Source organism: Calonectris borealis, chromosome 3, assembly GCF_964195595.1.
Source record: "Calonectris borealis chromosome 3, bCalBor7.hap1.2, whole genome shotgun sequence".
Lineage (NCBI taxonomy): Eukaryota > Metazoa > Chordata > Aves > Procellariiformes > Procellariidae > Calonectris > Calonectris borealis.
The window spans coordinates 78,854,500-78,866,778 of NC_134314.1; the positions used below are offsets into that span (position 1 = coordinate 78,854,500).

Genomic DNA, 12,279 nt, shown 5'->3' on the forward strand with positions numbered 1-12,279 from the left:
CAAGTCTGATAAGCTTCAGTTCCACACTGGGAAATAAGCTTTTAAAGACTGCCCTTCCTACAGTGTTCTAATAATTTATTCAAAACTACTGGCAAAAACCTGTAAAACTCCTCAGAAAGAAGACCCAAGTATTAACGTTCCTTTTGAAAAGAAATCAGAATCATGACTCAGTATTTTCCCATGTCAGGCCTCTAATTTTTCCCTGCATTAGATTAATGACAGGATCCACTTTCCAGTAAAGAAGCTCTGAAGGGCTGCATGAGCACTTTAACGAAGCCTGTTGCAAGACACATCTCTCATCCAGGATGCACTATGTTTTGCTTATGTGGACAAAGAGAGTCATGTATTTATGAATATGAATATATGCACTTGTATGTTTTTAAAACTTAGAGCTATCTTAATTCACCAAGGTTGAGATCTGACCAGAATTCTTTCCAAAAAAGCATGTTGACAGAATAATAAAAATATTGACATAAAAATAAAGCTAAGTAATTATTGCACTACACCTTCTTCCCCACCACCGAACTGCCTGTCTATTAACTTTCATCTGCAGATGATCTGTCACTGAACTTGTGCAGATGACATCCAAAGGCAGTGACATGCAAATATAAAACAATGGAAATTACTGTTACATACTTGGAATTTTACACACAGCTGGTCTTAGAAATCTCACGTGAAAGAAAATTACACAGAAATTTTTTTGCAAAAATAAGGTTTTTCTTTCTAGGACTAATGCCATAGTGAACTCATACTGCTTTGCTACTTACCTGTGTGCTTGGTTCTTAAGGTTTAATGCTCCCGTCTGATGCAGCTCTTCAAGCTGTTTTCTATTTCCAAAATACAGGGCAAGGTCTGTGGCGATGATGGCTTTCCGGATGATCTCAAGTACTTGCTCATATTCGCTGGAGCTCAGATTGGAGAAGACATTGTGCCCTTCCAGCTATGAAAAAGTAAAAAACCAATAAAAAGCACAAGCTCTAATTCTGAGATGATTTCAGCCTTTACTTCACCAGACAGGTTACAACGGTTTTACAGCCCCATGACATTTTTTGTTGCAAATTCAAATGTTGACAGCCTGAAATTCCCATTTTTACCTTTCCTTTTTAAATACTGTCATGAAACCTATGACTAAGCCACTGATTTGGTTTTGGGACTGCTCTTTCTGAAGCCTAAAGATATTAATAGAGAAAACTGCTAGCTTTTTCTTCTCTGATTTATAAGCACTACAGACACAGCACTTCCAGACAGTATTAGCTTGGGAACTTGTGATTCAATCCTGATCCAGAGTACTGCATTGACAAGTTGGTAATCTGAGTGTCTGATTCACTCTGAAGTACAATTTTGATACTGCATAACACATAATATGGATAAGGAAATATCCAAGTTAAAGTACGAAAATGATTTTGTTTTCATAGTGTTCCAAATGAAATGTGCCTGAAATTGCTGCATTTACTGATACAATTTTCTCTATAGAAATAAAGTTAATTACAGTATTTTAATGTATATGAACATTTAGTGGAAAGAGCTGCTTTGTTCAACCATGAGTTGACTGACTCATAAACTAAAGACGACGGTTTCCACTATGGAGGCTCTGGCAGCATGCCACTGTCATCCCTTTTCAATTTCCACTATGTATTATTGCGCATTTAACTGACAATATCCATGTACTGTGATCGCTCATGAAGCTATATCACATTTTGAAAAGTCAACACTATTCACTGTCTCTAAGATTTGGAAAACAACTTGTCAAAAGTCTTCCTACTGTTGAGAGGAAATAGAGAAAAATAAGAAAGAATGAGCCAGCCATGTCAAGGTGTGCACATTCACAAATAGAAAATACTATTAAATATATCAAAGGCAGATGTGTTTTGACATTTAATTGGCATTTGGGCTGAAGCTCATAAAAAGTTTCCCTGACTTTTGTCAAGCATTTACATAATTTGTTCAAAATAAATCCTCCGTGGTACAAATAGGTTTGGTTTCTCTCACCATCCGGAACGTAAATGTCATTTTCCAACATTTTTACTTGGACAAGTAGATTTATTGTGAATAATGAATAGAAAATACAATCCGTCTATGTCTCAATGCTCCTTTGACAGACTCCTAAGTCACAGAACATGATATTTAAAATAAAAGTTCAGAACATTTTAACCCACCATCAACACTTTGGGAGCAGGAAATTACTTCTACTAGTTTTCATGATTTAGGGATTTGGAGACCCTTTCCTCCCCAACCTTGCTGCCTAATCCACGAGAATAGGCTATTTGTCCTAATATTTAAATTATTCTAGATTCTATTCTTTAGGCTTTAGAAGCTGCACTATCAGAAAGACCACTGTGACAGCATCTGTTCATACTACTAGTAAAGAACTGATTCTGTTAAGTACTGACAGAAGCGGCCATTTCTGAGCATGTCACTTAGGCTTTTGAGTAGTACATACAAAGTACAGCTCCTAAGATTTTATTCTTTCCCTGCTGAGCTAAAGCTAGTGAATAGAATCCTCTGTATTCGTAAGTATGGTGTACACTAGAACTGCAGGTGGATGAGCAAAGCAGCTATAAAGTTTCAAACAGTGGAAAGTACTGCAGGTTACTAACATAAAATTAAAACTCAATGAGATAAACCCTAAAGGGTTTGGTGTGTTGGTTGGCTTGTTTTTGTAACAGTCCAGGAATTCAGTAAGGCTTTTTGATTCAAACAAAAACCAGCAAGTCCAAAAGGCTGCTCTAATCTGCCTTTGCTGCTAATCACCACCCATGGGGCACTTGGGTAGCCAGTGTCCGAATCCACTCTACAGCTATGACCACCTATCTCCCTCTCCTCACTCCCACCGAAGGCCAAGGCTAGGAGGTAGCAGGGAAGCAGAAGGGTTCCCTGCCTTCTTGGCAAATGGGACTTTCACCGATTACAACATTTCTGCAGGAAAAATGCAAAATGGCTTTTGAAGAATGACTGAAGTCTGCTTCACATAGCCATTAGCGGGACAGAGAAGCGTTAATGACTGAGGAACTTGCTCACTGTGCACAAACTCACATGAAAAATGAATACTAAAAATCTAATGCCATACCACCACTGAAGGATTCAATTACACCCTCCTACATGGAGGAGCATTCAGAGATAAAGCTTCCATTCTCTGATGAAATGTATGAGATACCTAAAACCATAATCACAAGATGTGCTTCTGAATACAATACAGAATATGTATGTTTCCTAAAAGGTGGTTAGGTATTTAAGAAAATAAAGATCTTCCCCCTGAAAGACCAGAAAGAAAGAAAAGTTAACAACGAATTAGTGGCCCAGTAGCATGGTAAGGCTGTGCATTGAGCGTGTGCATGGTAAACTAAAATCAGTGAGCACAAGTATGTTATGGATTGGCAGTGGTTTCATAGGTGAGAGTTCTCACTCTTTTAATTGAGCATGAAAAAAATTTTCACTGATGAGAAAATACTTGTGTGTCAGTAGCACACCTGGATTTCCCAAAATGTGCCTGCATGGTTTCTTGTAGTTTTCTATTCACTGAACATACAGACACATTACCTCACATTAGGAACTCTCTTTCATAGAATATTACCTTACTCAGGTTTGTTTTTTTTTTCCAAATTGCTGAATAATAAAAAAGCACATGATAACATAATGAAACAAGTTTAAACTTTTCATGCGTGCAAAATTAACATTTCGTCCTTCATGCCACACACTTAACGTTCACGGAATTTATTACAGCAGGTTTTCAAGCTTCTCATGCAAACTTTTGCCAGTACTTGAGTTTTTATTCAGGATTTCAGGATGGTTGAAGACTTTGTTAAAGCACATTATGCCGGAAATATCTAAGTAAGCGAGAAACTGATTTTTCATTTTCAAAGTTCCTATTCCATATGGTCATAGGAAAAACCCTCACTGACTGAGAAGCTAAAAGCTCCAAAGGAAGGCCATGAGCAAAGACCTTCAAATACATAATATTTTTTATAAGATCAAGATTTTGGGAAAGCTATGTTTTGCACTATTACTGAATGCTTGGATTGCTAATTGTGGAACCCGGCTTGCTGTAATAAATCTTCCACTCTTCTAAATGAGCACTACAATCCAGAAATTAAATTAAGCATGCTTCAGAAAATCTACTGGGTAATGATGTGACTCCTATTTCCACCACTGGACTCTACTGCACAGAAGATACAATTTCAATAATCCTACCTGCAGGATGGACACAGTCTGCGAGAAGTGGTGCTGTTCCATTGTTGACGTGGAATAGAGAGCAGCTAAGGGGTGATCAAATTTCTGAAGATAGCTGTTGCTGTAACCTCTGTGATCCAGGTCATGACACAGGCATGCAACTAAAAGACCTTTTCGCTACAAAAAAAATTGAGATAAACATGAAAAGTAAGATGGATTTCCTGCCCCTAGGTGTCACTCTCTTCCCAAAATACTGTAAAAATTACACTATGCTTACACTGCCTCCAAAAAGCACATGGAGAAACATCCTTAAAATTGCGAGAAACGTGGAAGTGAGGACGTGCTGAATTAAAATTCTTGGTCCAATTGTAATTCAAACCTTTTATATAATATGCATTTAAAAAGCATTGTTGCACAATCACATACTATTGCAGGGATTCTGCTTCAGGAAGAAATCGGAGTTTTAAACAGATAGTCTGGTCATCCACTGAATCCTTACCATGTTTTTTAAAAAAATAAAAAGTGCAGTTATTGAGGGAGAGGAAATACATAAGATATATGATCTCCTGGTCAAGGCAGCTGCACCAAAGTCCGATGCTAGACCTGCCTCTGCAACACTCCTCGAGACCAAGTCTCCTAGGTGAAACTTTTCCTAGGAAGTCACTAATGTGAGCTACAGAAACGCTGGACAACAGCAATTGCAAACAAAGTAAGACGGTAACTGACTTTTTTATTTAATTAACTCTTAATATCCTGAAGAAATGGAGTCCCTGAAATCTCTCTTTCAACACACAAAATACGTGAACACTTGCAAAAGCTATTCACACAGCAAGTGTGTTTTGAAAACACATTCGTTAATGTTTGTGAAGCAGTCACTGTCGGCATGGAGTATCACAAACATGTCTTTATATTCTTAACAGCTCTGTCCTATAGTTGGTTCTGATGAGTGTTCAGTAAACAAGGACAAGCCTATAAAATGAAGCAGAAAAAGACTACTGATTAACCTCCTATTAAGTGAGCAACATCCAACCTGTATACTGTACTAAAAGGCACGTGATTCTGTGGAAAAATAGCAAACAATGATGTAACTATAGATTTTATCACAAATATACAATGTGCAGAATTAAGGTTGTAGCAACCTTAACAGTATTTCTGATTTTGAGACCTTCGCTTTTATTTTAAATCCTTCACTTTTATTTTTAATGATGCCTTTTCAATATCGCATCTTGTGAAGTACGTTTTTAAAAGGCACATAATAAAACAGATAATGCAGCAGCACACGTCCACACAGATCCTCAGCAGAAGTGGAACGTAACACACACCTATATTATTTGAAGTCATGCAGTAACAGCTGTAGGAAGCTGGTATCCCCTTTTCACTACTGTCAGGAGGGGCAAGACGTGTAACCAACAGACTTAAAAAACAGTCTCTGACAGCAAAAGAAAGCTGAGTCTCAGAATCCTTTGTGCTACATGTCAGATCTAGCAGGCATGAGCTTTTCTGTTCTTCCCCCACAAGTTTAATCCTCCTGTTGCATCCTGTATAACCTGTGTTTTTCCAGTCTTACAATTGTCATCAGTCTGTCCCTTGTACCAGATGCTTCTCTTTCTCTAGCTTGTCCCAGTCTCCACGTCCCAGGAAGTCATTCTTGTCTCAGTCCTTCAGGATTACACAGTGCCTAATTCCAGTGCTCTTGACTTTGTACCCATTGTCCCTGCTTGGATTCCAACTCTTTGGCCACTGCCAACTGCTGGATCTATTTGTCTCTAGATCAGAGTCCCCTTTACTGTGTTTCATACTTCTCCTCCCGCCTCTAAGTCTATTGAGGTTCATGTCATTATCCCTCACCTGAGACCAGCCCATCCTAGTTCCCCAAACTTTCCTTCAGCAGTTTCCTGTATTCTTGTTGGATTCATCTCCAGTCTCAAGAGAGAAGACTGCTAGAAAGAGCTGGAACATAGACTGGGATAAGGCATTCAAACAGGTGAAGGCTGGCTGGAGTTTGGCAGGGAACAAAGACTGTTTCCATCTCTCTTAACAGCTGCCTCTTTTGCTCTCCCTGTCTTTCTTACTCTGCGTCTCCAAAAGGATGGGGCTCACTACTTGGTTAGTACTGAATGTAATCAGAGCTCTAAATATTCCCGAGGCTGCAATCCACAGATTTTTGTTGTTAAAGGAATACTGATTTTTTCAAACTTGTATAGCTTTGCCAGCTTTCAGCATATGCCTGGCAAATGCCCCTTTCCTATTTCAGTGTCAATTTTCAAGTCCCTGCTTTACAGCAGAATAAACTAGACCTTTTCAAATGAAAGATCACCAAATTTTATTTTACTCTGATACAGTGAACAAAAACTTGATTTCTCCTAGCATGTTTCTTTAAAAAAGCCAAACAATTTTGGCTGAAATTTCCCCAAATGAATCAGCTTGAGGAAGTCATGGAGCTTGGAAAATTACAGCCCAAATGGCTAGTATTTGGCAAAGTTATACATAACTGAAAACAGGTTCTCCCAGTCAGAAGTTTCAGGTAGTATTAATAATAGATAGCACTCCCAGTTGCACCTACCATAATTCAGAAAAAAAACAAGTGGCAATTCTTTATAGTGTATATTAACATTTAACCATTCTAAGCCTTCCATTTTATACTATAACTTTTCCAGTTAGTGATCTATTCAAAGTGGTTTTTTCCTGATTTTTTTTAAACACTATGCATTTATCTTTAAAATATGTATTTGCATGCTAAGGAAAACTGTTGTATAATAAAAGTTCATCAGTGAATTAGCACATCGGGACAACTGTTTTCCTTCCATCCTTTCTACTCTTCTCCTTTACTCACATATGTCAACCACCTCTGCAACCCTTCTCCTCCTATTCAGGACCTCCCAGACCTCACAGGGTTCAAGATCCAGTGTGTTTCCCTCCCCTCAGTACAGATCTGACAGTTAGTTAAATAATTAAAATAAAGACTGTGGTTGTAAGTGGGCAGGGAGAACCTTAAAATGTGGACATGGACTTATAGCAAATCTGCTACTGCTTCTTCAGTGGGCAGACCTGAAAAACGTGAAGGAAACACTAGGATTAGGAATCTGAATAATTCTCCTTCCTCAAGCTTTCTCCTCATTTCTCATTTCTACCCTGTTTCTCTGCAGGGACCTTTATATACACTCTGCCCAAGCTGACAGCAAAACTCTAGCATAGAAAATGTACTTCTGCGATGGCTGATACCTCTGATGAGGTCTGATACAATCATCTCACCTACCTCTAGATCAGTGAAAAGCCCCTGGTTGTTCTGAAGTATGGCATACATGCAATGTGCAACAGTAACGGCATGCTTCCAGTTGTGGTAGGGCACACGGCGATAATTCTTCTTTACAGACATAGTAAATCGGCATAGCTTTTCAAGTTCAAAGCTAGAAAGAAATTAATTTGGTCAGAGACAAGAAATAAGAATGGGAAAAATAACCAACAGAGGAGAAAAGATGCTCTTTGATTTACTCTTCTTGCTGGGATTGACTCTCATTGTGGATGACTCATTGATTACAAGAGTCATTCAAGTTTTGGCAAGGACAGAGGAGCGCGGATAGCTGACAATGCTCTTAGTTCAATCTGTGAAGTTCTGGAACATAAGTCAAGCCACCCAGCCCAGGCAACACAATTGCATAACCTTCCCTGCTCCCAGAAACTTGAAGTGTGGTTCCTTTATATTGTTATCTGTTCAAGCTGCCAAACAGTAAAACTCTGCATCTAATGGGCCGTTTGAAAACATCATTTGTGATCGAAACAGAAAATTAAGGTTTTTTAAGCAAATGACACAGAAGAAATAATCCTGTTTAAATTAAAATTTCAGTCAAACACCATATGCGTAAGTTGTTTTGAATAAAAGAAGTTGAGATGCTCCATATTGACATCGTGAAAAGAAGAACATTTTACTTTTTCCAAGACTTTAAGATTTTTTTTCCAGTTTGGCCAAATGAACAGAAATTCACATTTCACTGTTTCTTCATTTTTCACTAAACAATATTTTGTTAAGTAATTGCCAGTCAACCATGAAAATGATCCAAATGTATAGCATTTATGGGATTACTTCTTAAAGAATTTTTTTTTATATTTTTGCTATTAATATAGACAAGCAAAATGAATTTATGATCAAGAGTATTTTCACTAAGGTAATAATAAAAAACAGTAGTACAGTAATTGTTATGTTTGGCTTATGTGCTCATCAAAAACACCTCTGAGAGAGTTCATATTCTGTAGTACCAGAGCTCTGCACAATCTTTAATAGACTTTATCTACCAATGCTCCTTTGAAAGGAAAGCTGAATACTTTTTGTTTACAGATGGGAAATTCAGGCACAGATTAGATACCAAGTAAAATTTTCTAAACTACCTAATCCGAGCTGCCCGGGGTGAAAAGGGCACTTGAGCCCAGAACTGAACTGAAGATGCCAGAGTCCCAAGTCACTGACTTTCTCCCTCATAAGCAGATCAGTTTTCCTTTATTCTCATTTTTTCCCCGTTACTGCGGTTTGATTTTTTTTAAGTTCCATGTTTCGATAATTTCTTGGGTATCTCAGGGAAGTAGTATTAATGTTCTAGTTTTGTTCTAGCATGAGGGCTGAGAAAACAAAGCTGAATGTTTCTGACCCGTACGTAAAAATGTAAACACATCTACTATATGGAGCCAGTTAGATAGAAAAACATATTTCTGTGGTTTTGTGCTGAGCAAGGTAATTGTTCTTCTTAGCCTTAGTCTGACATTAGTAAAAACGGAGGTATATTGTCTTTCAAAAAAGCTTTGGGCTTTCTTTTTTTATTCTAGAGAGTTAAGTCAGACAGCTCTAAAACAATTGTTAGAAATACTGTTTAAAATAGTACATCATAATTCAGAATATCACAACAGTTACTTCCATCTACATCCAATATCAACTCAATAGTACAGTTGTAGCCAAAGGGAAAATCAATGCTACCTCAACGTAGAATACTATTACTTCCTCCACTGCTGTATTTTGTATACTCGATTAAAGCAGTAAAAGATTATTTCTTCATGAGAGCAAAGAAAATGTAGCAAGTATCATAGATTTTTCTCCAAAATCCTTCCTGGACAGGACAGTTATATGTTACATAGGTGTATACTTAAAGGTACAACCTTACTCCTCAATATATTAAAAATCAAATTTTAGTCTTAAAATAGCTGTACTTGTTTCAGAGGGTGGAGAAGTTTTGTTCTTTCAGAAATTAAATACAAGTCCAGTCCCAACAGCCTCCTTTTCAAATATTTTCCTCACTTTTGTTTCTTTAACTTTATATGTGAAAGCTGAGACTCAATTTGAAAAACGTCAAGTAGGTATCAATTCTTTCCCATCAAAGTTACACCTTGAAAGAAAGCTGAAAATCTGAAACCCAATCCTGCATCCACAGCCATTCAAACAGGAACGGAAAACAGCTAACTACACTGAGCAGTACAGAACTGTATTTAGAACAGTCACCCACTTTGCAGTGTTGAAGAAGACATGAGAAAGACACTCAGGTTTGACTGTATGCTTTGAGAGCATGGAGATTCATCCAGTTACTAAGATGAAACAGTCACCAGCAAACGTTTCCCAAGTGTTGCTCCTTTTTGCAAGGAGATACTTCCCCTTGCAATTGCCCATCTGTAGACTTTTTCCATAATTCGGAGCAGCTCCCTTCTTTCAGCAATGGGACATACTTAGCCAAGAGACTACTGATCTTAGTAATGATAACGGACAGAAAGGACAATAAATGAAACATTTCATTTGAAAATCATTCACTTCCATAATTAATGCACAACGATGCTAATAACTGATTTATTTAGCAAGGTAAGATACAACCTTGGATTATTTTAACCATATACTATATTAATTTCAGCAACTATATATTTGAAAAATCAGTATTCATGGACCGTCTCTCCTTTTTGGCAAGAGTGCCTTTAATATCTTCACCATCTTCTGTCTGAAAAGGAATCTCATCTCAGAACCAAACAATACTTCTATATATTGGAAGGACAACTGTTTGGATGATATCATGAGTTCTTTTACCTGGCCGTTCCCAAATTTTATTAAGTGAAGACCAAGAAACTGGGACAAGAAATCCATCCTGCTTATTACAGCCCTGTACAGACCAGACATAGTAAATAAACTCCAAAGAAAGTAAGACCTTAAATTAGAAAATAATGGATCTCAAAATTTCCTAATAAATAAACACATAACAAACAGAATTAAAGCAATAAATCATGTACTTCATACCAGGCTGTCCCACAGGACTGGTGAACCATGTAGACAAAAATGGCAGGCCAGACATCCTCATACGGACTGATATCAAAGTGGTATCTAAGAAGAAAGTTTCAGCTTAGTAAGGACAAACGCCTTTTCATTCTTACTAAAAGCAACTAGGTAATGTATATCCGACAGCATTCACTTGTTTCTGAACATACACAGAAAACTGACTTTACAGGCCATATTTTCCAGCAATGTAAGTTAATATATTTCCGCTAAGGTCAATGGAACTATGCTTATAGAATCAGAATCATTTAGGTTGGAAAAGACCCTTAAGATCATCGAGTCCAACCGTTAGCCTTTGGTTAGCCTTTGGCTTTGTCTAGTTAATAGAAACATAAATCTTTATTTAAGAGTCCATTGCTTAAGTAATGTACAAAAATCTTTGTTCTACAGGGATGATGAGAGCTTTACAAGCACTCCTAACATATTCCAGACTTTCCTCCCAGGAATTGTAAAAGTGGTGTCTCTAATAATATTTTTACTGGCTTTTTTTCAATAATTTCCGTCACAAATTCGGTGAGATACGCTCTAATTTTGATAGAGGGAAAAATCAACTTTTACTGGCTAATAGAAATTAAGCCCAAACTTCAAAAATCAAACATTTAATACTGCATTTTTTATGTTTCATTAGCTGAGGCCTTCCCTCTCCTGATATCAACTTTTAGCCCTAATATTAGGGACCCGCTCAGCAGAACTATTTGTCCTTCGATTATTAATTAACCCCTTTCCCTGCACCTGCTGTGCTGCAAGTCTTCTATTTACTTTCCATTGAACCCAGCTAAATGCTTGCGCGTACGCGGCATACTGAACAGCACAGCAGGTACAAGAGAGCTGAAGGTAGCTGAATTGCTTGGAAAATGGTTAAATGTATTCAGATTGCTCGAACTAAAGGATGTTAATATAATTTAGAATGAAACCTGTCATCTTTGCAAGTAAAAGTAATTTTTGCTGAGGAGGTAGGTTATATAATATCATCTAACAAAGCACAAGAAATTGTATTGGAAAGAATAAGCTTCTATTAGGGTATAATCCTGCAAGCTGCTAATACTCCAGCGTTCAAGCAAATCAATTCAGCATGTAATGAACTTTAACTGTAAGCAGTCCCTGTGAAGCATACGCTTGCATGCTTTGCTCACTCACAGCTACAGTGCTCAGTGCCTGACAGGAGTGAGCGAGCTCTGGAGATCAGGTTTACAAAGACAACTTGGATTTTGTGACTCAATATCGTAGAGTTCTGATTTTAGGCATCTGGTCACTACAGTAGATTTTATTGTCCTGGGCCAGAAACAGTGACTAAAAAACGAGATGACTCCCAGTGTTAGCGTTGAGTGGGGACTGACTGATAAAATACAGATAGATACCCTCCACTACACCTAGGAAAAAAAAAAATCATCTTTTCCACAGATTGATACAAGATGCAACTGTTGCTATATGAGGAAAATACTTACAGTTCAATTTCTTTATAAATATGTGGAGGCAGTGTACAGTGCATGAGGTTTTGCCACTCTTCTGCTGTACAAACACTGTGGTAGGATAGCTTCTCCATCGTTACACGGTAAATACACTCTGAATGGCGAATTCTGTGGTACATCTGAAAAAGGGAAGTCATTTATTAATGTGAAATTTTAAAAAAGGAAAAAAACATTTATTTCCTGTATTCAAGCACTTATTCTTAAAATCCACATCTGCAAAAACATTAGTGCTTTTGGCTGCTCAACTTCACACATTAGAAAAGCGAAAGATTATATTAAAATTCAGTACTTCTGGAAAACTCGGCCTCCTATCGCATCATTCTGCATCTACTCATTCAGGTAAACATC

The 12,279-nt window shown here is 37.5% G+C and overlaps 1 protein-coding gene across 1 annotated transcript in view; it reads right to left on the reverse strand.

The window, feature by feature from the left end:
* Positions 1 to 12,279, reverse strand: part of PDE10A (phosphodiesterase 10A) — a 190,354-nt gene that overhangs the window by 16,347 nt on the left and 161,728 nt on the right. The window contains exons 14-18 of the mRNA XM_075146315.1: positions 11,908 to 12,050; positions 10,427 to 10,510; positions 7,424 to 7,574; positions 4,189 to 4,344; positions 768 to 940 (exon numbers count right to left, since the gene is read on the reverse strand). Coding sequence (XP_075002416.1) covers positions 768 to 940; positions 4,189 to 4,344; positions 7,424 to 7,574; positions 10,427 to 10,510; positions 11,908 to 12,050 — 707 coding nt within the window. The remainder of the gene's footprint in view (positions 1 to 767; positions 941 to 4,188; positions 4,345 to 7,423; positions 7,575 to 10,426; positions 10,511 to 11,907; positions 12,051 to 12,279) is intronic.